The sequence below is a fragment of the Chanodichthys erythropterus genome, chromosome 24, assembly GCF_024489055.1.
Source record: "Chanodichthys erythropterus isolate Z2021 chromosome 24, ASM2448905v1, whole genome shotgun sequence".
In the NCBI taxonomy this organism is placed as follows: domain Eukaryota; kingdom Metazoa; phylum Chordata; class Actinopteri; order Cypriniformes; family Xenocyprididae; genus Chanodichthys; species Chanodichthys erythropterus.
Genome location: NC_090244.1, coordinates 15,359,066 through 15,384,472, shown reverse-complemented (window position 1 = coordinate 15,384,472; position 25,407 = coordinate 15,359,066). Strand labels below are relative to the sequence as shown.

At 35.6% G+C, this 25,407-nt stretch overlaps 2 protein-coding genes across 7 annotated transcripts; one reads left to right on the top strand and one right to left on the bottom strand.

Annotated features, from left to right (window-relative positions):
- The first annotated feature begins 348 nt into the window (after window positions 1-348).
- Window positions 349-19,491, top strand: dnm1l (dynamin 1-like). Of its 6 annotated transcripts, none has more exons than XM_067378989.1 (20): window positions 349-573; window positions 2,978-3,122; window positions 4,642-4,677; window positions 5,196-5,242; window positions 8,368-8,439; window positions 9,070-9,156; window positions 9,246-9,408; window positions 9,559-9,679; window positions 10,529-10,660; window positions 10,753-10,959; window positions 11,042-11,162; window positions 13,347-13,502; window positions 16,257-16,346; window positions 16,465-16,557; window positions 16,656-16,709; window positions 16,921-16,992; window positions 17,371-17,523; window positions 17,661-17,770; window positions 17,849-18,008; window positions 19,116-19,491. In XM_067378989.1, exons 1-20 carry the CDS (start codon window positions 472-474, stop codon window positions 19,170-19,172), a joined length of 2,178 nt encoding a protein of 725 aa, XP_067235090.1. In that variant the 5' UTR covers window positions 349-471; the 3' UTR covers window positions 19,173-19,491. The 6 variants fall into 6 exon arrangements, with proteins under 6 accessions (XP_067235090.1, XP_067235086.1, XP_067235087.1 ...); XM_067378985.1 differs by lacking the exon at window positions 4,642-4,677 and adding an exon at window positions 14,562-14,600 and having other exon boundaries at window positions 19,116-19,490; XM_067378986.1 differs by lacking the exon at window positions 4,642-4,677 and having other exon boundaries at window positions 19,116-19,489.
- A 108-nt stretch (window positions 19,492-19,599) lies between these two features.
- tnnt2d (troponin T2d, cardiac) lies at window positions 19,600-24,935 on the bottom strand (the record flags this gene model as incomplete). Its single annotated transcript, XM_067379304.1, has 9 exons — window positions 19,600-20,143; window positions 20,248-20,285; window positions 20,495-20,585; window positions 23,832-23,944; window positions 24,030-24,143; window positions 24,286-24,363; window positions 24,560-24,676; window positions 24,764-24,821; window positions 24,907-24,935. Coding segments are annotated over 9 exons (684 nt in total), but the record flags the coding sequence as incomplete, so codon positions are not given.
- Window positions 24,936-25,407: the final 472 nt, after the last annotated feature.

Here is a 25,407-nt window from a genome sequence, read left to right as displayed (position 1 = left end):
TGTTATTAACTGTTATCCAGTAACATTTCACTTGGTGTGTAGTCCTATATTTATTAAAGCAATACATGTGTTGTTGTTCAGATAACCATATTAATAACACCACATGTCTACATGTGTCATAATTTATGTAATATTGGCACTTTAACTATATTCCGTGCTTCCTCACCAAACACACGTTTTCCTGTATGCTCCAAAATATTTTTGTTTCACCCCGTAGTTACGGTTGCCTTGGCGCATTCACTCAGAACAATGCTTGGTAATGTAGTTTATTTCCAGAAAATTCAAAAGTGGGTCAACAGCTGTTGTGCCGCCTAAAACTACAAGTCCCACAATGCACCGGTACGCAGTTTTTTCGCGGCCGGGTTGGTTCATGGTGCCACAGTGGGGGACATTGGATGACTTTGTGCTGTGTTTAACCGGGGTAGTCGCCTTAGCTCATTCATTTTGACAGGGGGAGAGATCGTCAACGCGATGGAGGCTCTTATTCCTGTCATTAACAAACTCCAGGATGTTTTTAACACAGTCGGTGCGGATATTATCCAGCTGCCTCAGATTGCAGTAGTGGGAACGCAGGTAATTATTTAGTTGTTGTTTCCATTCAGACTGATACAGGTCCATGGCGTTGTCTCAAAACCTAGTGAGTTACCTAACTAGACTGCATTTTTAGGCATAAGAAGTTCGGAATGGGATGGAATCGAAAGTTCGAGTGCGCCTATGAAGCCCCTAGCTGTGCAGCTCACTTATTTCGAAACACAGCCCATTATTAGCTCTTTTTTTTTTCTTGCGACATGTTTTATATATGGCAAGGTCAACGACAGAGAAAAACAAATGTCGTTTTAAATATACCAACCATTAAGACAATAAAATCAAAATCTTCAGATAATGTTATCTGCGCTATCCAGCTAACTAGCGTGCTAACCTAAGTCCTCGCTAGTTTCCTCATTTCTATTTGAATAATTGACCTCTCAAGCATTTTATGGGAAAATTTCTACTGTTAGGAATGTGTTTATGTTTTAACAGCATGATAAATATCATAAAGTGAATTATAGAGGTGTTTTGGTCTCAGTACAGTAGCTAACACATGATGAGATGCGCCATAGTCGGTCTTCCTCTGAACTTGACAGTTCAGGCAGCATGTTTGAACTGAACAGCTGCAGGACTCACTGTATATGAAGGACAAAACGGACAGAAAGGATTGTGAATCTTATCCATCTGACTTTACACTTGATATCTGCATCATTTCATTGTGGAAAATATTGTATATTTAATAGTGTTGTTTCCTACCATCTGCCACACACACACTTCAGGTATAAGAAGTTTAAAGAGACTTAAAGCAGACTTTCACTGGCCGCTTAAGAGGATATGGCTGTCTGGGTGCCCAAGAAAGAGTTGTTATCCCTGTAAAGCTTAACATATGAAATAATAGCCCGAAAATGTTACCACACAGGTTACCAACCTACCTATAGTTTGTTTTTGTGGACAAGTTAGTCCAAATAGATAATATGCAGTTTGGTGTAGATGTTATTTATATGGCAAAAGAGTATGATGAAAATAAATTCTGATACTTACATGAAATGCATATAAATTTCAGTTGTCACTCTATATCTCCCAATAATATGTCTTAGGATTAAAGGGTTAGTTCATTTATTACTCACCCTCATGTCGTTCTACACCCATAAGTCCTTTGTTAATCTTCAGAACGCAAATTAAGATATTTTTGATGAAATCTGATGGCTCAGTGAGGCTTGCATTCACAGCAATGACATTTCCTCTCTCAAGATCAATAAAGGTACTAAAAACATATTTAAATCAGTTCATGTTAGTACAGTGGTTCAATCTTAATATTATAAAGCGACAAGAATACTTTTTGTGCGCCAAAAAAACAAAATAACGACTTTTGAACAATATAGTAATATAGTGATGGGCTGCTGTCAAAACAAAGCTTCGGAGCTTTACGAATCGAATCAGTGATTTGGATCTCCTATCTAACATCTAAACTGCTGAAATCACGTGGCTTTGGCGCTCCAAGTCACTGATTCGATTTGTAAAGCACCAAAGCTCAATAAAACAGTATTTTGAAATCGGCCCATCACTAAATATTGTTGAAAAGTCGTTATTTTGTTTTTTTGAACTCGCATGAACTGTTTTAAATATGTTTTTAGTACCTTTATGGATCTTGAGAGTTTGAATGTCATTGCTTTCAATGCAGGCCTCACTGAGCCATCGGATTTCGTCAAAAATATCTTAATTTGCATTCTGAAGATTAACAAAGTACTTACAGGTGTAGAACAACATGAGAAATAAATGACATTATTTTCATTTTTGGGTGAACTAACCCTTTAAGATATTTGAAGACTTAGTTTTCTGATCAAAGCTCTGTAGTTTTATTATGGGGCAAAACATATAATGCAATGCAATGCAATAATTATCGACAGATTTTACAAATAAAACATCCTCAAAATCCTGATGTTTCATATTATTTATACTTAACATTTTAACATGATTTTTCTAAAAAAAAATAAAATAAAATGTATGGATCAAGTAAACCTAAGTTACCTTAGTCCAGTAAATTATCTTGAAATATTACTAACAATATAAAAGTTGTTCCTACGTTTACTTTATAAAAATCTGAAAAGATTTCAAAGCAAAGACATGTGAACCTTGAACTGAAGCTGGACATTTTTAGAATGATCCTAAATGGCCTTGTACTTGCTAAGAAGTATATACTTATCAGTCAGAGGACAGAAGGCATGTAGTAGATTGTGTACAACTGGTTTTTCCAGCAAAATTTTGATCATGTTGATAATTTAGAGGCCTTAGAAATGTATGTTTGATACTGTAGCCTTTATAAGGTTAGATCAGCAAGTGAACTTTTAGTTACTGCTCTAAACATGTTTTTAAGTAGTAACTGTTCAGTAATTGACAGTCAAGATAGATTTACTCAGTACTGACTTTGTATGGTCATCTGATTTTTCAGAGCAGTGGGAAAAGCTCTGTGCTGGAAAGTTTGGTTGGCAGAGACCTTCTGCCCCGTGGGACGGGTATCGTCACCCGCAGACCTCTCATCCTCCAGCTGGTGAATGTAGACCCGGAGGACAGAAGAAAGACCGGCGAGGAGAATGGTATGTACTTTTTATTTTTTTGTCTATTTGCAGTTTGGAAAAGCATGAATTAATGTGTGTGTTTGTAGGATTTAGGTGCTACTTTCTCTGTAATCTGGTTTCTCAATCAATGGCAGTACAGTGGTGATAGGTACTTGTTAGGAGAAAGGTAAAGAGAAAGGAAAATGTAGTGACTTGAGCCAGTTTAGTGCTGTTTCTTTAAAGGGTTAGTTCACCCAAAAATTAATGAATTACTCAACCTCATTTTGTTCCAACCCATAAGACTTTTGTTCATCTTTGAAATACAAATTAAGATATTTTTTATGAAATCCGAGAGCTTTCTGATTATTTATTATAAGCTTTGTGATTGGTGGATGTTATTTTATGCAATTGTTTTCATTGGTTCATTGTAAGTTTGAATTTTGTTTCTGTTTGTACTTAAAGGAACCTACACACACCTGAAGCCTTTTAGCCCTGATGAAGGCCTGTGTGCCGAAACGTGTTGGCAAAATAAAGTTTTGATGCATAGCTCCAGTTTCTTAGCTTTTTATTTTTGACCCCTTCACGCCACAAGTGTTACTGGTTTTGTTCCTAAATTACACTTTCAAGGCCCAGAAAGTAGGGCTGCAACGATTAATCGCGATTAATTGTTTGCAAAATAAAAGTCTGTGTTTAGGTAATATATATGTGTGTGTTCTGTGTATAATAATTATGTATATATATAAATACACACATATACAGGTATATAGTTTAGAAATATATGCATGTATTATAAATATATATTTATATATATTTTATATTACATGTAAACATAAATATTTTATACATTAATATAACATTTTTCTTAAATATATACATGAATGTGTGTGTATTTATATATACATAATTATTATACACAGAACACACACATATATATTACGTAAACACAGACTTTTATTTTGCAAACTTGTAGGGTTGCAGCCCTACCAGAAAGGTAGTAAAGACATCATTAAAATAGTCCACTTGACTCCAGTGGTTCAACCTTAATGTTATGAAGCGACTAGTGTTGTCAAAAGTACTGACCACGATACCAAGTCGGTACTGAAATTTAAAAAAATTCACTGAAAACCTCTGGCCTTTGTGTTCACACACTCAACAGATATGTCTGTGATTGGCTGCAATGATCAACGCTTCAAAAACGTGTTGTAAATAGACATCAAATAGACGTTCTTCACCAAGCGCTTACACAGATACACACGGGAGCGTTTAAAAAGCGGGTGTCTATTAGCGGACATAAACCTCAAGGATTTCATCAACAATATCTCAATTGGTGTTCTGAAGATGAACAAAGGTCTTATGGGTTTGGAACGACATGAGGGTGAATAATAACTAATGACAGAATTTTCATTTTTGGGTGAACTAACCCTTTAAATATATGATATATTTCAGATGAAGCTTTTAGCATGGGCATCTCTGCATATGTGTGGCTTTGGCTACACTAGAGTCCTAGAAAGACTGCATTGCTGCAGGCTAACCCTCTGTCATCTCTCTTTAAACACAGACGCCAATACCTGGAAAAATGGGCGCCTTTACAAAGGTCTCCTTTTCCTTGTTCCTTGCCCTTTTGCTTGTGTTGAGCAGCTTTGTGTTTTTCCCATCCTGCTTCCATTATTTGATTATAAGCTTTGGTCACGCTGCCAATGCAATGGCTTAGAATAAACAAAGCCAGACTGAGAAATCTAGTTTCACTTTCAGATTGAAGTGGTGAGAGTGAACGATATGGGTCTCAAAACATCCGTTTACTCACTAAAAATGAATTAATAGTAATCAACTACTATTTAACCGTCACTTTGTTGTGAGGATATTAGAATTGAGTTTTAGAATGAGCTTAGTAGGCTGTGCTACCCACAGTGCACTGCGTTTTGCCTTTGTGTTGTAGCAGTTTTTGTTTAATTTGCTGCAATAGTGCTTTTAAAGAATATAAATGATATTTTGATGTTGAACAAAAGCCTATCCTACTTAGTAGACTAAACTCTTTGAAGAAAGTGAAAGTTCAGATAGGTTGTGTGATCTATTATTGTGTCATTGACAATGTTGTCAACAATTTTCCCACAGGAGTGGATGGAGAAGAGTGGGGGAAATTTCTACACACCAAAAACAAGGTATGGAAAGCGGTACAATAGATGTTTGGACAAAGAATTCACAATCAGCAGTTGCTCAGGTCAAATGTGTGACCTTTTTAACATTTTTAGGAGTCTATTATGAACAATTCTAAATAGTAATAGGCCTAATAATAATAGTGGTTCTCCTTGACTAAATTTAGCGCGGATTAGTAATTATAAGCACAGCTTCTCATGAAACATTTCTGCCTAATTCACTATTTTGCATACACACATACATTTGTTCTTAACTGTTATTTGCCAGTTGTACATTTGCATATTTAAGATTAAATATACACTGCCCTCCAAAAGTTTGGAAACGCCCTAGAAAAGTGGGGTTTTGGACAATATTGGCATGAATCATTTTTAATTTGTGATAATTTTGCACTGATAAGGGACAACACAAACTATGAAACATATTTAATTATCTAAACAGTTTATATATAGAAAAAAAAACTTAAATTTTCAATTCATCAAAATATCCACCATTAGCAGCTATCTGACCTATACTGGGCTCTAATTGGTTCATTATATTCTAAAATTAATTGCCAATCAATTGTTGAAGCTATTAAGGTGTGCTGACCCAAAAATCTTTTACAAACCTGGGCCAAGTTTAAACCAGTAACCAGGCATCACAGCTGGCAAAGGGGCATGTCTGACTTTGACATGTATATATTGCCATTATTATGTAATCAAAATGAAAATTATTATTGCTGGTCTTCACTGATAATGTCAAGTTACTTTAATGTATTTGCACCAAAAAATGATAAGGATTTATGCCGATATCGTCCAAAACCACACTTTTCCAGGGGTGTTTCCAAACTTTTGGAGGGCAGTCTATATGTATACAATTTCATCTTAACATGTTTATAAGTCCACCAAGACTGATTTTTGTGTACAGGTGGTTTCAGTTGTTCCTACGTTTTTTTTTTTTTTTTGGTTATTTTAGAAAAAAATGTTACTACAAAAGTGCCCCTATTATGCTATTGCATTCCTAATTCTGTTTTGGAGATCTCCAACAATAGGTTTACATGCATCCAAGGTAAAAAAAAAAACTAATTTTCTCATAATATATATTGCAGCATCACCTCTTTTCTCACAGTGTCTGAAACGGTTTGATAAAGGGTTTAGTCTCTCTAAACCCCTCCCTTCTGAGAGCCTACTCTCATCTGATTGGTCAGATGGCCCAGTCTGTTGTGATTGGTCTACTTTGCTCTGATTGGTCAGATGGCCCAGTCTGTTGTTATTGATCTACCACTTACAGCATGTGTCAAACGAAAAGGACATTACCATATCCAAATTTTCGCTCCGGATCTTCCTCAACACATGATATAAATCGATATGAACAGTAACAATGGCGTTGGTTTTACCATATCCAGCCCTCATCCTTTGGAAGTGCATGCAAAGTGGATTTGCTTTCACAGCGCAGAAAACAACACAAATCAAACTCTTCCAGGCCTCAGCTACAACTGCAGTGTTTGAGGGCAAGTCAAAGTAGATGTTGTTAACATGCAGCCAATAAAAAGGAATGGGATTTTGTGAATTTGTTACAAACCTACGTAGGTTCGTGCAGGAAGTAAGACTGGAATTACTGACTACTTTTTTTCAGGCTGTTCAGACTTTTTTCATTTACAAATAGCTATATGACACTGCATGAAAGTCAATATCCAAAAAAGCATAATAGGGGCACTTTAATCATGTTTTTTTTTTTTTTCACAAAAGCGTACATACTCAGATAATCATGCACAATTTTGTGCATATTTGCAGTTAGTGAATAAGACCCAATGTCTCAAGACACATGTTTAAATTGGGATCATCCAACAACTCACATTTGAGAAAGTCCAACTGGAAATGTTGTGACAACAAAGAGACGCTGCACAATGTAGGTTTATTCAGTCATTCTGGCCATCAGACACCTTTATGTGCTACAAACGACAGTGCAGTGGGTTTGTTTGACAGTTTGATGATGAGCAGATGAACAACAAGTCCTTTAATTCATGAACATCAAGAGCGTGTTGGTCCAAATGATCACAGCAGTGTGGTCTTGAGTCTGGACACATGCTTTGTGTTCACCTCATGTAACATTAACGCCATTCACTGTTGTGTTCCTTGTTCTCTTTAATTTTATAGAAGTTTGTTTTAGAGGTGCCATCGAACGTTTTTTTACAAGATGTAATATAAGTCTAAGGTGTCCCCTGGATGTGTCTGTGAAGTTGCAGCTCAAAATACCCCATAGATTTTTTTTTTTATTAATTTTTTTAACTGACGATTTTGAGGCATAATTAGAAATGCGCCGATTCAGGCTGCGACCCCTTTAAATGCTCGCGCTCTCTGCCCCCTCCCGAGCTCTCGACTCTATCATTGCATAAACAAAGTTCACACAGCTAATATAACCCTCAAAATGGATCTTTACAAAGTGTTCGTCATGCAGCATATCAGATCATGTGAGTATAATTTATTTGGATGTTTACATTTGATTCTAAATGAATTTGAGGCTGTGATCCGTGGCTAACGGCTAATGCTACACTGTTGGAGAGATTTATAAAGAATTAAGTTGTGTTTATGAATTATACAGACTGCAAGTGTTTAAAAATGAAAATAGCGACGGCTCGTCTCTGTGAATACAGTAATAAACGATGGTAACTTTAACCACATTTAATAGTACATTAGCAACATGCTAACGAAACATTTAGAAATTTCCAAATATCACTAAAAATATCATGATATCATGAATCATGTCAGTTATTATTGTTCCATCTGCCATTTTTCGCTGTTGTTCTTGCTTGCTTACCTAGTCTGATGATTCAGCTTTGCACAGATCCAGACGTTAATACTGGCTGCCCTTGTCTAATGCCTTGAACATGGGCTGGCATATGCAAATATTGGGGGCGTACATATTAATGATCCCGACTGTTACGTAGCAGTCGTGTTATGTTGAGATTCGCCTGTTCTTCAGAGGTCTTTTAAACAAATGAGATTTATATAAGAAGGAGGAAACAATGGAGTTTGAGACTCACTGTATGTCATTTCCATGTACTGAACTCTTGTTAATTTTCAATTCGATGGCACCTTTAAGTCACTGTGAAGTGAGATATAATGATTGTTAATATTGTGTCTTTGCCTTTTAGATCTACACAGATTTTGATGAAATCAGGCAAGAAATTGAAAATGAAACAGAAAGAATTTCTGGCAATAACAAGGTATGGAAGAGTCCTTAAAGGCACTACATCAGAGTATGGTTTATTTTAACCCTATATGTACACTACCATTTAACATTTTAGGGGTCAGTAAGAACTTTAATAATTTAACGTGTCCTTGTTGGATAAATAAAGTCAAACAATACATTGATAAATGTTACACTTTCTATTTCTATTTTTAAGCTTTCTATTCATCAAAGAATCCTGAAAAACATGTATCACGGTTTTCAAAAAAATGTTAAACAGCACAGCTGTTTTCAACATTGATAATAATAATGTTTCTTGAGCAGCAAATCAACATATTAGAATGATTTCTGAAGGATCATGTGATACTGAAGATTGGAGTAATGATGCTGAAAATTCAGCTTTGCATCACAGGAATAAATTAAATTTTAAAATACATACAAATAGAAAACAGTTAATTTAAATTGTACTACTAATTCACAATATTGCTGTATTTCTGATCAAATAAATGCAGCCTTGGTAGACTTCTATCAAAAACCTAAAAAAAAAAATTACTGACCCCAAACTTTTGAACTATAATGTAGTTTCTATTGGCATTAAGCTCTGCAATTTTGACCAATACAGTATGTTGAAGGTCTTACAAATATATCTTGTGTCATTGTTTCACAGGGGATTAGTGATGAGCCTATACACCTGAAAATCTTCTCACCACATGTTGTCAATCTCACGCTGGTGGATCTGCCTGGCATCACAAAGGTGTTTTATTTAAAAGCACAGCTTGGCCTGTTTGAATATTCTGTTTGTGGATGATTTTTTGATGCTGACGCTGATATATTCATGTTCAGGTCCCAGTGGGAGACCAGCCCAAAGATATCGAGCTGCAGATCCGTGAACTGATCTTAAAATACATCAGCAATCCCAACTGCATTATTTTAGCTGTCACTGCGGCGAACACAGACATGGCCACCTCTGAAGCTCTGAAAGTGGCCCGTGAGGTGGATACAGATGGTCAGCATATTTGTGTTTATTTTACTCTACTTGTGCATTATTTTTGCACACAATGTCTGTGTCTTTCACTTTGTGTGATGTTTTTCCACATAGCTGTGTGATGCAGTTTTTTTTTAAAATGCAACATTTTAATTTTTTTCTTACTGTCAGGTCGCAGAACACTGGCTGTAGTGACTAAACTAGATCTGATGGATGCCGGTACTGATGCAATGGATGTACTAATGGGCAGAGTCATTCCTGTCAAACTAGGACTGATCGGAGTCGTCAACAGGTAAAAAAAAAAAAAAAAAAATAGAAAGAAAATTAATTATTTATGGGTCAATGATGTGACAGGTCTTTTTTTTTATCCGAAGGCCCTAATAATAATTAAAAAAAATAAAGATATGACATCCAAAGTATGTAAAGTAGTACACCTAGATCTCTTTTATCGAATCCAAAAGGTTTAAATTATATTTTGCTACATATAAAGGTATTTTAAAGATTTTGAAGTGTCAAAAGGTCATTCGGTTTAACCGTCCAAAGGCCAATACGTATGGTATTAAATGGTATTAAAATTATGTGTAGAAGTCGTTTGTTATAAGAAAGAATGTCCAGAAAAATGAATTTCATTGATGTCATTCGGAGTAACCAATATTTTGGATCAAGTCATGCGGTCAATATCATGTGACAGGATGTGACATTATTCAGACACCTGCAAAGGACCACATGGTCATGAATCAAAGTAACTAACTGTCTAAATTCATGTTTTCACTTGCTCATACGCATGTCCCGAAACATCAGGTCATTCGGTACAACCGCTATAAAACATGGAAAATGTTGTAATAAATATAAAATGTTTGATTGTCCTTTTGCTAGCTAGATATCAGCCTGTTAGCATTGTTTGAAAATATCGTCATTCCATGTAACCAAAAGTGTCATTTGGTAAAACTGAAATTTTGATATATATATATATATATATATATATATGTGTATACATGTATACATGTATACATGTATACATGTATACATACATATATACATACATATATACATACATATATACATACATACATACATACATTTAGTTTTTTTAGTTTTTTTTTTTTGGTTCTTGAAAATATGACTAAACGTCTTTATACAGGAGTCAGCTGGACATCAATAATAAGAAAACTGTGGCAGACTCCATCCGTGATGAGCATGCCTTCCTGCAGAAGAAATACCCCTCCCTTGCCAACAGAAACGGAACCAAATATCTTGCCAGAACATTAAATAGGTAAGAGTTTATGCATCTAATATCAAATTTTGTTAATTTTGCTGAGCATATCTGCTTTTAAAGTAGTAAAAATATATTTTTTTCCCCATCAGGTTATTGATGCATCATATTCGGGACTGTTTACCAGAGCTGAAGACGCGTATCAACGTTCTAGCAGCCCAGTATCAGTCATTGCTCGGCAGCTACGGTGAGCCAGTGGACGACAAGAGCGCCACCCTGCTGCAGCTCATCACAAAGTTTGCCACAGAGTACTGCAACACTATTGAAGGGACGGCCAAATACATTGAGACCGCTGAACTGTTAGTTCATCTTTTCTTCCAGTTACTGATATAATAAACCACAGTGCAAGTGCTAACCACAGTTGTTTGTGCTCATTTTTAGGTGTGGTGGTGCAAGAATTTGTTATATTTTCCATGAGACGTTTGGTAGAACACTGGAGTCAGTCGATCCACTTGGAGGACTTACAACCATAGATGTCCTTACAGCAATTAGGAATGCTACGGTAGGTTTTTTTAGTGAATATTTGTAGATTTCTACATCCGAAATAAAGACTGCAGCCTGCGGTGCTCTGCATTGTGCTGCAGTGTGCTCAAATTCTGCAGATTTCTATTTTAGCACAACTCCTCTGAGGGACCTTTAAATATTAGAGTGACTTTAAGAAGTTTTTCTATAACACTGTGGAGCTAGATCTAGGGATGACACAGTTACTGGCTTAGCTAAACCACAATAAAATTCTAATTACCATTTCATTTTAATTATTTTAAAACCATATTTGATTACTCATAATCCAGCATTGAGCAAATTTTTGAACCCTAACCCTAACAAAAAAGTGCATAATGCTGCTAATTTTAGTGTTTGTTGGGGTTTGATATAAATCTTGGTGAAATGGTGTTTGTGTCAGTATTTTTTTGAACATTTTCAGCACATTTTAACAATACCATGATATAGGGGTGTGCGATATAACGATTTTTGATCGTGGACGATTAAAATGTCTCCACGATCTGCTTATGAAGAAATATCGTAGTATCGTGCTACAATGCTTTCTATCAGTTGCAGTTCCAGCGTCTCCGTCTCCGTCTACTGTTCAACGTGACGTACATTCACATCACATTTTAACGCAGCGGTAGAGTAATATTCGCGGGACACTTCAATTCACTAAAGTTCATTATTTCATGTGCCTTGCCGGTTAAACTTTCCTTTCGCGTGCTGATGCGCTGTTCTGACATGCGTTTTTCAGAACGCGTTCATCCGAAGCGCACAAGCCTGTCAGACAGCGCCTGATTAGCTACTAAGTTATCTTTAGAGTCCAATTGCTCTAGTACTGTCAAATACACACAAAGTTTACATAAACACAGTTGGTTATGTCTAAAGTGAAAGTAAATATTTGAGATAAAATCGGATGCATGGCTGTATATTAGATATACGTGCAGGTCTTTAAAGTGACAGAGCAGCCTAATATTAGCCATGCTGCCGCTTGTCCTTAAAGGGATAGTTCACCCAAAAATGAAAATTTGATGTTTATCTGCTTACCCCCAGCGCATCAAAGATGTAGGTGTCTTTGTTTCTTCAGTAGAACACAAATGATGATTTTTAACTCCAACCGCTGCCGTCTGTCAGTCAAATAATGCGAGTGGATGGGAACTTATACTATATGAATAAATAAAACTTGCAAAGACAAATCCAAATTAAACCCTGCAGCTCGAGACGACACATTGATGTCCTAAGACACGAAAGGATTGGTTTTTACAATAAACCGAACAGTATTTATTTCATTTTTTACCTCTAAAACACCACTATGTCCAACTGCGTTCAGCATTCGCTTAGTGAGGTCTGATTGCGCTCTGACAACGGAAGTGATGTCTCGCGCTTATACTTCAACGAGTTGTCAGAGCGCGATCAGACCTCACTAATGATATAAATACTGTTTGGTTTCTCGCACAAACTGATCGTTTCGTGTCTTAGGACATCAATGTGTCGTCACGAGCCGCAGGGTTTAATTTGGATTTGTCTATGCAAGTTTTATTTACTCTTATAGTAGAAGTTCCCATTCATATTATTTGACTGACAGACAGCAACGGTTGGAGTTAAAAATCATCATTCGTGTTCTACTGAAGAAACAAAGTCACCTGCATCTTGGATGCCCTGGGGGTAAGCAGATAAACATCAAATTTTCATTTTTGGGTAAACTAATCCCTTTATCCCTAGGGATATTATCCCTAAAGAGAAAAATTATCCCTAAAGAGAAAATCACCCACTGCTCTTGGCTGATAACTTTGATTCTTAATAAAGCTAATGTATTAATGTATAATTTGTACAGTGAAGTCTAGTGTTAACAAATAATAACAAATAACAGATAAAAAACAATGAAAAAGATTTTTCTTTGCCACTTTGGCCTAAATGTCTGCCATTTTTTATTTTATTTTATATTTTGTAAGGCTTTGTTTTTAAAATATAGTTTGGCTGTAATGCTTAGTCACTTGCAAAATAGTAAAAACAACATGAAGAATCGTGATAAAAATCGTGATATGATATTTTTGCCCTATCGCCCACCCCTACCATGATAACATTGATAACTGTGATCGTTTTGGTCACTATAATCTATCATCTGATATGATATTTTCATACCATTACATCTCTGCTTGCATATCGCAGCAGTTTCTGATGTAGTTCTTGTGTGTTTCTTCAGGGTCCACGTCCTGCTCTGTTCGTGCCTGAGGTGTCGTTTGAGCTGCTGGTGAAGAGGCAGGTGAAGCGTCTGGAGGAGCCCAGTCTGCGCTGTGTGGAGCTGGTGCATGAGGAGATGCAGAGGATCATTCAGCACTGTAGCAACTACAGCACTCAGGTAGACTCCAGACATGGGAGACTTTTTTTTTTCCCCCAGCAAAAAAAGAAAAAGTTTTCCACTTGTTATACAGCACATAAGTTAAAGTGTCATGAAACCCCCCCTGTTTTAGCCTGGTCGTTCACACTCTGAGTTGAAAAAGTCTCAAGAATTGGGCTTGTTATGCTGTGGAAAAGTGGGAGTGTAGAGGGTGGGAAAAGAGGAGACAACAACCAATAAAACACAGACCTGCAACACACTCATTATACAGACATATGAATATTAAAATATGACAATAAAGGAAACTCAACAAAAACAGAGTTGAGGGCTCCTTGATGCATTTTAAAAATATAACCTGTCCATATATGACAAACTCGCAGGAGAAACTAATATTTTCATTACATTTACAAGCACTACAGTCTCTGAACAAACGACACGCGTCATTGTGTTCATGATGTACGGCTGTATCAGTGTCCTTATTTGCACAGATATTTCATTTGAAAGAAGACTTGATTAAATATATGTGCATACATGGTGCTGGTTCATGTTTAGACCACTAGAGTATGTGAGATATGTCCATAAAAACTTAAAACACACTTACTCCAGTCTGTATAGGATGATCTTTAATCTGCATTGCGAGCGTTGTTAAACTCATTGCGGCGTTCCGCGCTGAAGCTGCTCTGAATGCGATCTCATGAGTAATACAGTACAGTGAGTTCTTTCTCACTGTACATGGATTCGTGCCTCTCAAGCCCCAGCAGCCAATCACACTCCGGAGGCACGCTTCTACATTAGATTGTGACGTTGGTTCGACTTTCCTTTTCAACCTGGAAGAACAAAATTGCTCAGAAAAATGCAAAAATAACCAAGTGCTTTTAGTTTTTTCATTAATGAGCAGCCTGTAAATACTTGTTCAAATCTCAAAAAATGTGTTTTGGGGTTTCATGACCCTTTAAAGTCACCATGAAATCAAAATTTTGTTTTGTTTTTTGCAGTATTTATTATAAATGATTTATTCGTGCTCATAAATATTTTGTAAATTCCGTCTTTAAATAAAATAACTTCCCTTCCCACTTGCAGCGACTTCTCTTCTCTGATGACGTGTTTGCCGGCGCGAGGGTGGGACAACTTGTCACTCGCATGAGATCGACCAATAGCAAACCACACCCATCCAATCAATTCCCAATGGACAAAATCAAGTCCCGCCCTACATTTTTCTCATTCGAATAGCCATTTCACTCAAAATATGTCACAATAGGAAGAAAAGACTATCGCTACTTCTGTTTAATGCTGACTTTAAAGGGTTAGTTCACCCAAAAATTATGATTATACCATGATTTACTCACCCTCAAGCCATCCTAGGTGTAAATGACTATCTTCTTTCAGATGAACACATTTGTAACACAATATCCTGGCTTTTCCAAGCTTTATAATGGTAGTGAAGCCCAAAAAAGTGCTTCCATCCATCATAAAAGTAATCCATACAGCTCCAGGGGGTTAATAAAGACCTTCTGAAGCGAAGCGATGTTTTTTTTGTAAAAAGAATATCCATATTTACAACTTTATAAACTTTATAATCCGTCGAGTTGACTTACGGTGGAACTGTAACCTCTGACGTGGTTACGCGGATAGAGCGATAGAGCAAAACAAAACACCGGTCACACATTAAAGTCTAAAGTGAGAATTTTAAAATAGAAATGTCGGAGGGTTTCAATATAAGAGAAGAGGAGCTTGAGTTTGTTGCCCAGCCATATTTTTTTTTGAACCGCGAGAGGCGTTTAAGCTTACGCTACTCAAACATCATGTCGCGTCAGTGTTTGACTTGCGTACGAATGTTTGTCGGAAGCTGGTTATGATAGTTTATAAAGTTGTAAATATGGACATTTTTCTTACAAAAACGCATCGCTTCGCTTCAGAAGGCCTATATTAACCCCGTGGAGCCTTGTGGAGTAATTTTTTGATGAACATTTTTTGGGGCTTCAAAATATCGAGCGCCATTCACTACCATTATAAAGTTTGGAAGAGCAAGGATATTTTTTAATATAACTCCGATTGTGTTTGTCTGAAAGAAGGTGGACATGTACACCTAGGAAGACATGAGGGTGAGTAAATCATAGGATAATTTTCATTTTTGGGTGAACTATCCCTTTAAGGCCTGTTCACACCAAGAACGATAAAGTTTTAATAACTGCAAATAGCAAAGTCCACATCACAATTACAGCTACAATGACAAGGGAACAATATTACATTTAGAGCATTTTGTTTGTTTGTTTTCTCCAGCTGATGAACAATAAAAATAACACTTAAAATAAACTGTTTATTGTGGGTCTGTTGATGTGGACGCTAATAAAGTTATTATAGTTATTGTTCTTGGTGTGAACGGGCCTTTAGTGATGACTAAGCCAATATTTGTTAATATTGAAATTGAAGCCATTGCTGACTTAACTGTTCCTGTGCTTAACAAATTTGTCCTACCTGCCACTTAGTGTCAGTTTTTAGTAAATATTGCATACATTTAAATACGTTGATTTTAAATGTATCAATTTTGTTTGTAGCGTATTTTTTTATATATGTTGTATACATTTAAATGTTTATTTTAAAACAAATCTTGAAAATTAAATCAGTATACATTCTATATTTGCGCCCAACACTCAAATATAATTACTGGTATGGTTAGCTGGGTTTATATTTAAAAATTATTATTAATTATTATCTTCTGTATACTAATTATTACCTTCTTTCTCTCTCTCTTCTTTTTTTTTTTTTTTTTGCCAGGAGTTGCTTAGGTTTCCAAAGCTCCATGATGCCATTGTAGAAGTGGTCACCTCTCTGCTCAGGAAGAGGCTACCAGTCACCAATGAGATGGTTGGTTTGTTTTTTGTTCTCTCATGCTTTTATTCTTTTACGTATTATGGAGCAGTTCTCTCGGGCAGTTTATGCACATATATTTCTTTTCTAAAGTTGTTTTTGCTCTCTGCTCTAGGTTCACAATCTTGTGGCGATTGAGTTGGCTTATATTAACACAAAACACCCAGACTTCGCAGATGCTTGTGGGGTCATGAACAACAACATTGAGGTTTACTGACATTTTGATGATAGATTTATGACTGAAATGTATTGATTGGAAAATATTTGAGTGTGAAATTGATTTATACTTGTTGTCTTCGTAAATAGGAGCAGAGACGTAACCGAATGAGAGAGCTTCCCTCAGCAGTGCCTCGTGATAAGGTATGATCTTAAATCTTGAGCTATCAGAGAATAGCTTTTTCTCACATTGCAAATGTTTTTTTTTTGGTCGTTTTTTCTCTCTGGAAATGAGTTTGTTTCATAAACCAAAAGTCTTGCTGCTTTTTCTTGCAGTTTTGATTTGAATCAGGCTAAAATCTGCTGCTTTCCTCTCTAGCTGACTAGTCTCTTCTTTTCCTGTGTGTCTCTGTAGTCCTTAAAAGGTCCTGGTGGGCAGTCATTGTCGCCCACCGAGCAGCCGCCTGCTGAGGGCGATGGCCCTAAGGTGTGTGGCGCCCCCTGTGGGTAGGGGCAAAGCATGGAGTTGATTTTCAACCCACTCGAACTGCTCCCCCTGACCTATAACCCCGACTGCATGGTCACCAACCATTAAACTGATAGCAGTTTTGGTTTAATTGATCAGGACCTTCTCAAACTTCTGTTGTGATTTGAAGGTTGATTTTTTTTTTTTTTAAGACCCTCGACGATTGCAATTGCATTTTGCAGTTGTATCTTTTTAGTGTGTGAACTGTTGTGTGCAAAGCTTATGTTCAGTTTGAAGCCTAAAACCAATACATAAAACACTGGTGGACTGCATGAGATGGTGTATAAAACACTAGTGGGTGCTCAATCCTTTCTTGTTCTTCCTGTTCATGTGTATCAGATGGGTGGGGGAGCTCAGGGGGAGCAGGAAGGAGGAACAGGGACCTGGAGAGGCATGTTAAAGAAGGGAGAGGAAGGCCAGGCCGAAGACAGGAACAGGAGCTCCTTCGCCTCCAGCCCTCAGAAAGGACACGCAGTGAACCTGCTTGATGTAGTGAGTCCATAAAACACAAATACTTTTGATTAAGCTCATAGTAAATAAACAGCCGTAAGTGTTTGTGGTCTCTTTGAGAGCTGTTTGCTAACACGGTCACAATGAATTAGTGTTGATTCGTTCTGATCTCTCGCCAGCCTGTGCCCGTTGCTCGGAAACTCTCTGCTCGCGAACAGAGGGACTGCGAGGTCATCGAGAGGCTCATCAAGTCTTATTTTCTCATTGTCCGTAAAAACATCCAGGACAGGTATGTAGAAACAGCATATAACCTCTACAAGAGACATGTTTCAAGCAGAATGCTCACTCTCTTTCTCCGTCTCTGCAGTGTGCCAAAGGCTGTGATGCACTTCCTGGTGAACCATGTGAAGGACAGCTTACAGAGCGAGCTGGTGGGGCAGCTGTATAAACCCGCCCTGCTGGACGACCTCCTCACGGAGTCAGAGGACATGGCCCAGCGCCGCAATGAGGCTGCAGATATGCTGAAGGTAACGTCAATCATATATATATATATATATAGAGTTATACAATTGGTAATAGTTATGTATATTAACGCAAAAATGTTAAGTAATGCAGAGTAGCCTCTACATTAATATTTATTAATTTAATAAAACTAATAATGATTTATTATGTAATAGTAAATACAATTATTACATAACTTAGTATAACATAACTTATTAATAGTAATAATAATTATTATTGATATACTACTAATTTATTGTTTTATATTTAATAATAATAATTAATAGATCATTTGCAATGGCAATGTATATTAAATGTTATGTAATGAGTAGCCTTTACATTAATATTATTTGTTGTTGTTGTTTTTATTAGTAGAAGTAATAATAATGTATTAAAATTAATTGATTATAGTGTAATAATGTATATTAGTGTAAAATGTTTAGTGTTTAGTAGCCTTTATATTAATATGAATTGTTATTCATTTATTGATGCTACTAATAATGTATTATTTAATACTAAATAACAGTAATAATAATAAATATGTATATATATATATATATATATATATATATATATATATATATATATATATATATATATATATATATATATATATATATATATATATATATATATATTTTTTTTTTGTAGTAATTATGGATATTTATGTGCAATTAATAATGCAGAGTAGCCTTTTTGTTATTAATATTAATAATTTAAGAATTATTTAATTATACTATAGTACATATCATTCTTAAGAATAAAAATGTTTAGTAATGCAGAGCAGCCTTTACGTTAATATTAATTTTATTTGACTATAGTACATATATTTCTAATTCTTAATATTATTGAATTATTTATATAAGTTATTAATGTATTACTTTTTTAAGTACATAGCTATTATTATTATTTAATTAATAACAATTCATGTTAATGTGGAGGCTACTCTGCATTACTAAGCATTTAATTAAACTTTGAATTTTATTTTTTTTAATAATATATATATAATAATATATAATTTTTTAAATAATTTTTTATATAATTTTATTTATTTTTTTAAGTATTTTGTCATAAAATAGAAAAAATAGAAATTTCAAATGTTCAAAAACTCTGATCCTCTCTTTTTCCCACAGGCCTTGCAGAGAGCCAGTCAGGTGATCGCAGAGATCCGTGAAACGCACCTGTGGTGAAGTCCTGCGCTGATGTACAGCCCCTTTCCCCTATTGCTCAAGCCCTGCGGTCTGCGTCAGCCCTGTCTCTGCCCCAGACAGCCAACTTGAAAAAATGCACTGGTGTCAGTTAGTGTGTATTGAATATAGTTTTATGTATGCAACGGACTCTTCTTGACTACATTGCGGGCAGCACATATCACGATACACCTGCACACCGTCCCGTTCAGTGATCTCTTTCATGTATTTAAACTACCATGTACGCTGCAGTTAACGTGTGCAGCCTGTTAAAGGACCATGTGTCCCTGATGTACCTAAATTAAAGGTAGTGATATAAACCGATCAAAGGGTTTGTCATTATGTTGCAGCTTCATTTGGTATTTATTAAAAATACATTGTTTTGCTGTCCAATAATGCAGTCAACATGGGAACACAAGGGAAAGATGCAGGGTCACACTACTCATTTCTTTTGTCTAAATGTGAAAATACATGCAAAAAGTGCACCTTTAATTTCATAGCATAATTTGTTACTTTTTTCCCATTGTTTGTTATATAAAATTAATGAGTCAAACTTTGAGATTTATGTAGTTTAATGCAATGTTGCTGTTTTTCTGCATATATCATTTTCAGTCACACATTCATTTTTTGGTATATCAACTTATAATAAATATAATAAATGTTATATTTATCATACATTTATAATAAAATGTTGCAGCTATATTTTCTCTTTATAGGTAATATAATTTAAGTAATATAATTAACATCACTAATTGAGTACACTAAAATCAACAGTCAGTGATTAACATTTATTCATGGCAAAAAATAAGCACTGGGGAGCAAAAATGTACAGCATGTTCGAACAATGACTTTTAAAATATATCTCCATCAAACAAACAAAAAACTAATGTACGAGGACACAAATTCCTCTCATATCTGCTGTCATCATTTATCTCAGCCTTCCTCCCATCTTGCCTTTGCCGCGTCCCTTGGCACTAAGAGATATAGAAGCAAGAGTTTAAAAATAGTTTGTGGTTTAAAACTGAATGACTCAACACTTGTAGATGTTAGTGAGATTTCAAGCTTGTGATTCTCTTACCTCTGGTGATCCTGGACGCGGGAAAGGAGCTGATTTATCTGTGAGAGACAGAAACATGACAAGTGTTAACAGGATACAGTCATTTACCTCACACAATTTACCTCAGTCCAAGCTCCAGCCGTTGAAAGTGAACTGGATTTGTTCGACTGTTAATTGCTGCAAAACCTCAAAAAATGGCCTTGCAAAAGCACCATAAAGCCCGATTGGCAACTTCAAAGTAAGTAAAAGTAGTTTAGATATCACTTACATCATATTTCTGGCGTTTCAGTTTCTCATTGAGATCGTATTTTTCTGCTTCCAGCTCCATCAGCCACTGCCACAACTCATTGGCTTTATCCCTGCAACGAGTGGCAGAAATATTAAGGTAGGTTCACACAGAACGCGTTTTGTTTTCGGTCCACCGCGATGTTTTCAGCGTCTTGTTGCCGTTCACGTTAGAAAAACTAAAGTTCTTTCGAATACTTCCCGTTTTAACTTTTTTTATTCATTCTCAGGATATGAATTCGTGATATCAACAATTCAGTTCTTGTTATCACGAATGACATTTTCAGTAACAATGGCCATTTGTGATATCAAGAATTGCATTTCCACTAGTAAAAACTATAATTCTTGATCTCTGTAATTTTATTTTCACAAGTGAAATATCACCATAGGCTGCCATTCAAATGATATCAAGAATTGATATCTTACTAGTTGAAATTCCAATTTCACATATCAGAAATGCAATTTTTACTAGTAAAAATCATATTTTTTTTATATATCATTAATTACTTTGTTACTAGTGCAAATATCTATTCTTGATAACAATTGAATTGCTACTAGGCTAACAGTTCATTTTTGATATCAATAATTTGATTGTCACTAGTGACAGTGTTAGTTTCTGATATCATGAATGTGATTGTTACTATTAAGAAAACCATTTTAGATATCTCAAATTATATTGGTATCAGAAATACATTTTCAGATATCAAAAATGAACACTTTTACTAGTAGCAATTCAATTGTTGAGATCAAGAACTGACGTTTCAACTAGTGCCAATTGAATTCTTGATATCAAAAATTATGATTTTTACTAGTAAGAATTGTATTTCTGATATGTGAAATTGGAATTTCAACTAGTAAGAAATAAATTCTTGATATCAACAATTGAATTTGAATGGCAGCCCATTTTACTAGTGAAAATACAACTAGCCTACAGATATCAAGAATTATAGTTTTTACTAGTGGAAATCTAATTCTTGATATCAACAATGGCAATTGTTCGTGAAAACGTAATTCCTGATATCAAGAGCTGAATTGTTTATATGAAGAATTCATATCCTGAGAATGATTAAAAGTCAAAATGGCTTGCCATATTGAGTGCGAACAACCATTATTAAACAAGTTGTCTTAAATGTTGATTGTAGTTTCTGCTGTAATAGTAACTAGTTCAAAAAACGCATCTCTAAGACTACGTTCTTTTCAATTCTTTGCATTTTTAAATGCTAGAACGCGTTCATTGTGAACGGCCAGGTTTACAATGACCTCTTAAAGGGATCTGTCATCATTTACTCCCCCTCAAGTTGTTCCAAACCTGTATGAATATCTTTGTTCTGCTGAACACAAAGGAAGATATTTGGAAAAATGTTTGTAACCAAGTTGATCTTGCCGACCATTGACTACTATAGTAGGAAAAATAAATACTATGGTAGTCAATGGACAGCAAGATCTGTTTGGTTACTGACATTCTTCAAAATATCTTCCTTAGTGTTCAGCAGAACAAAGATATTCATACAGGTTTGGAACAACTTGAGGGGGAGTAAATCATGACAGAATTTTCATTTTTGGGTGAACTATCCCTTTAAATGGCGATTGACTAGTTTGAAATTAACTAGTTTGAAAAAACGCATCTCAAGAAAAAACGCATCTCAACTGCTGCGTTTCAGACAGATCAGATTTTGCATTTTTCCCACCTCCTTTTAGGAAATAACGTCAAAGTTGTACATTTGGCGTGTGAACTCGGGGTACATCGATCAACCCCGCCCTTAGCGTGACGCGTAATTTGACTTCACTTCCAAGATGTCGGCGCGTCAAACTTTCAATGAATATGAACGTGAAAACAAACATTAACATGAGACATTTAACGTGCAATACGTAACATTTTTGCAGTAAAATATCCAAAAACCAGTGTTATATATTTTGATCACTTGAGTAATTACAATATCCCAAATGTTTGCAACTATTTGTAAATCGTGAGAAAATTGCAATTTTAACCAAGGCTCCGGGACGTGTGAGGAGTCGCCTGTCAATTGCGTCATACCTGCGTTACCCTCGGTTTCCGGTTTTATTTTGTAGAAACCATGGAAACACCAAAGACGCTTTAATATTTACATGTTTTAATAGACAAAGGAACAACTGTTTGGTAATTGTTTTAGCTCAACTAATTGTTAAAAAACTAATTGTTTAGCTCAACACGTTTAGTCTAGTTGTTTAAATCTAATTTTCTTGATTTTTTTGCCAGTACCATGCTTTACCATGCCTCAGAGAAAAACACTATTTTGTCAAATAGCTAACATAGCATAATCAGAATTTTCTCCAATACGTTTTAAAATTAATTGCATGCCATTTATCAACACAAGCCATCCAGCATTTAATATGATATTCTAAAATCGATCTTACTGCAGTGTGTAACAGTGTCTCACAGCAGCCACCGAGCAAACGAACAGAGTAACGTTATAATATCATTTTCAACACTCTCAAATGTATCTAATATGATAAACAGAGCTGCGTTACCTCATACACTTGACCGGCAAAGCAGAAGTGGCGCCGGCGACTGTGGCATAATAAAAGTTTCGCTGCTCGTGAGGCGTGTGTTGCGCAAACGCTCCAGCGGCCTCGTTCAGCTCCCGCAACACTCGTCCTGCTCTGCTTCATACTACAGTAAGGTTAATAATCACATCCATGAACATGATTTCTTCCCGAATCCTATCCCGATTGTTTCCACCGGCCGTTGAGGTGAAGACCACATGTCCAAAGATTCAGCGCTCAAACTTGGCTTCATCAAACTACGCCTTTGTTTGATTATGCCTCTAGCGACCTCTAGCGGACAGAATTTTTACATATTGCACCTTTAAGTTCATGTAATGTTACCTTCGTTTTTGATTTTCGTCAGCGTTTTTCAAAGCAATTTAATGTTATTTTTTATTTTGTTTTGCTATAATTGACACAAAAACATGATATGCTCTCATTGTGTCATGGCGACATCATGTGGTCAACATGTGAACGTTTGAGTGATTGGAAGATCTGAAGTGGGACATTTAATTTGGGATATTCCCACATCCAATCTCATCTGTAACGCAGCATACGTTCTTTCCCATTCCTCGCATTCAGTGCGAACGGTTACTAATTTTTAGGGTTCTCTGAAATTATAAATTATTCTCATATATTCTAGTTCTAAGTAATGAACTATTTTCTGTAGTCCTGTTTCTGGGTCTGTCCTAAACAACAACAATAACAAGGAAAAATACTGTTAGTAATTAAAAAAATCACTTGGGGTGTGTTTTATTAAGTGATGCCAAGAATATGCATATGAAAATCTGTCGTACTTGAGTTTGTCATCACTCAGGTGTTCAATGTTCAGTGGTTTTCGGCGGTCAGCAAGGATCTTCTTCTTTTTCTCCCTTTCAGTCTGTTTCTTGGCACCTTTGCGTCCTTCACCCTTTAGTTCAGCAATAATTAGTGAAAGAATCTGCATGATCCTGTAAATTCACAATATTCTGATATTAAATATGGTGAACACTGACCCTTTGCTGCACGCCGCCGTACTGATGGGTCATGTTAGTGAGAGCTTTCTTCTTCTTGGCATCTTCATCCTGCTTCTTTCTCTGCTCTTCCTGCTCCTTCCTCTCTCTCTCTTCCTGTGAACAGTATTTAAAAATATATAACTGCCTATAAAGTTTATGATCATATTTAAGGGTCCATGCATCTAGAAGATTCAAAAGCCCTGGTTTGGCAGGTGTTTGTGCAGCTGTTGACAGTCAGAATTTGACAGGAACTCACGGCGAGTCTGGCCTGACGCTCTTTCTCTCTTTCTGCTCTTATTCGCTGCTGCTCGGCTCTCTCTGCTCGCCTCTTCTCCTATTAAAACACATATTTACATACTTCTGATCATAAGTTTATGTACCTGTTGCAGGATCTGCGTGATGCTTATCTCATTGATTGATATTTATATTTAACTATATAAAATAATGTATGTAAAGCTGTAAGAATTTCTCCTTCTGTACACAAAGAGCTGTATGACATATTTAGATAACATTTATAAGGAAACACTCACGATTCTGTTGACCAGAGCAATGAGTTCCTCTTCATCTTTCTGTCTCTGAAGAAAATGAGCCTCTATAAGAGACTGTAGTTCTGTTAAATCCTTCTCCTGACGCTTTTTTTGGATGTCCTGCACACACACAAATACAAGTGATACAGATTACAGAGAGTTTGAAAGTGAGAGATATGCATTTAAAGAGAAAAATATCCTACTTACATCAAAATCTACTTTTTCTCCCTCTGGAATCTTTGGTGCTTGGATATTTGATAGATACCTGAAGATAAAAGATTAAGACATTTAAAAAGAAAAACTAAAAAAGTTTAATATAATGGTACATACAAGAGAATAATGGAACTTACTTTGGTTTGGATTTTGAGTCATCCACTATAATTGGAGAAATATATGTTTTTAACAGCAATTGAACAGTTACAATAAACAATAAAAAATAAAAAAAAAGTTAAAATTATTATAGGTGGTGTTAATTTACCTTTAATACAAATAGCATCGTTTTTATTTACACTCTGCATATACTATTTGTAATTATACTTGGTGTGAACAATATAATACAATGCAAATGTATGTAAATAGACATAAATTAAGAGAGATATATATATATATATATATATATATATATATATATATAGACATTGATACAATACCTTCCTCCCTTTATAAAATTAGATAAAACACACAAACACACAGACAAAAAGATTTATAAGTAAAAAAAAAAATACAATGCACATCAAATTAACTGCTTTTTATCATAACAAATCATAATCAAAATTAGAAAGTAGTGCAAACTTAGGTGTAAAACACTGTTACTCACTGAGCCCCATCATCCATCACATCTTCTGTGTCAG

Coding starts and splice junctions, on each gene's coding strand:
- dnm1l (XM_067378985.1), top strand. CDS start 472: ATGGAGGCTCTTATTCCTGTCATTAACAAACTCCAGGATGTTTTTAAC. Junction 11,163..13,346: donor CAGCAATTAGGAATGCTACG/GTAGGTTTTTTT, acceptor GTGTTTCTTCAG/GGTCCACGTCCTGCTCTGTT. Junction 16,993..17,370: donor CTGAGGGCGATGGCCCTAAG/GTGTGTGGCGCC, acceptor CATGTGTATCAG/ATGGGTGGGGGAGCTCAGGG.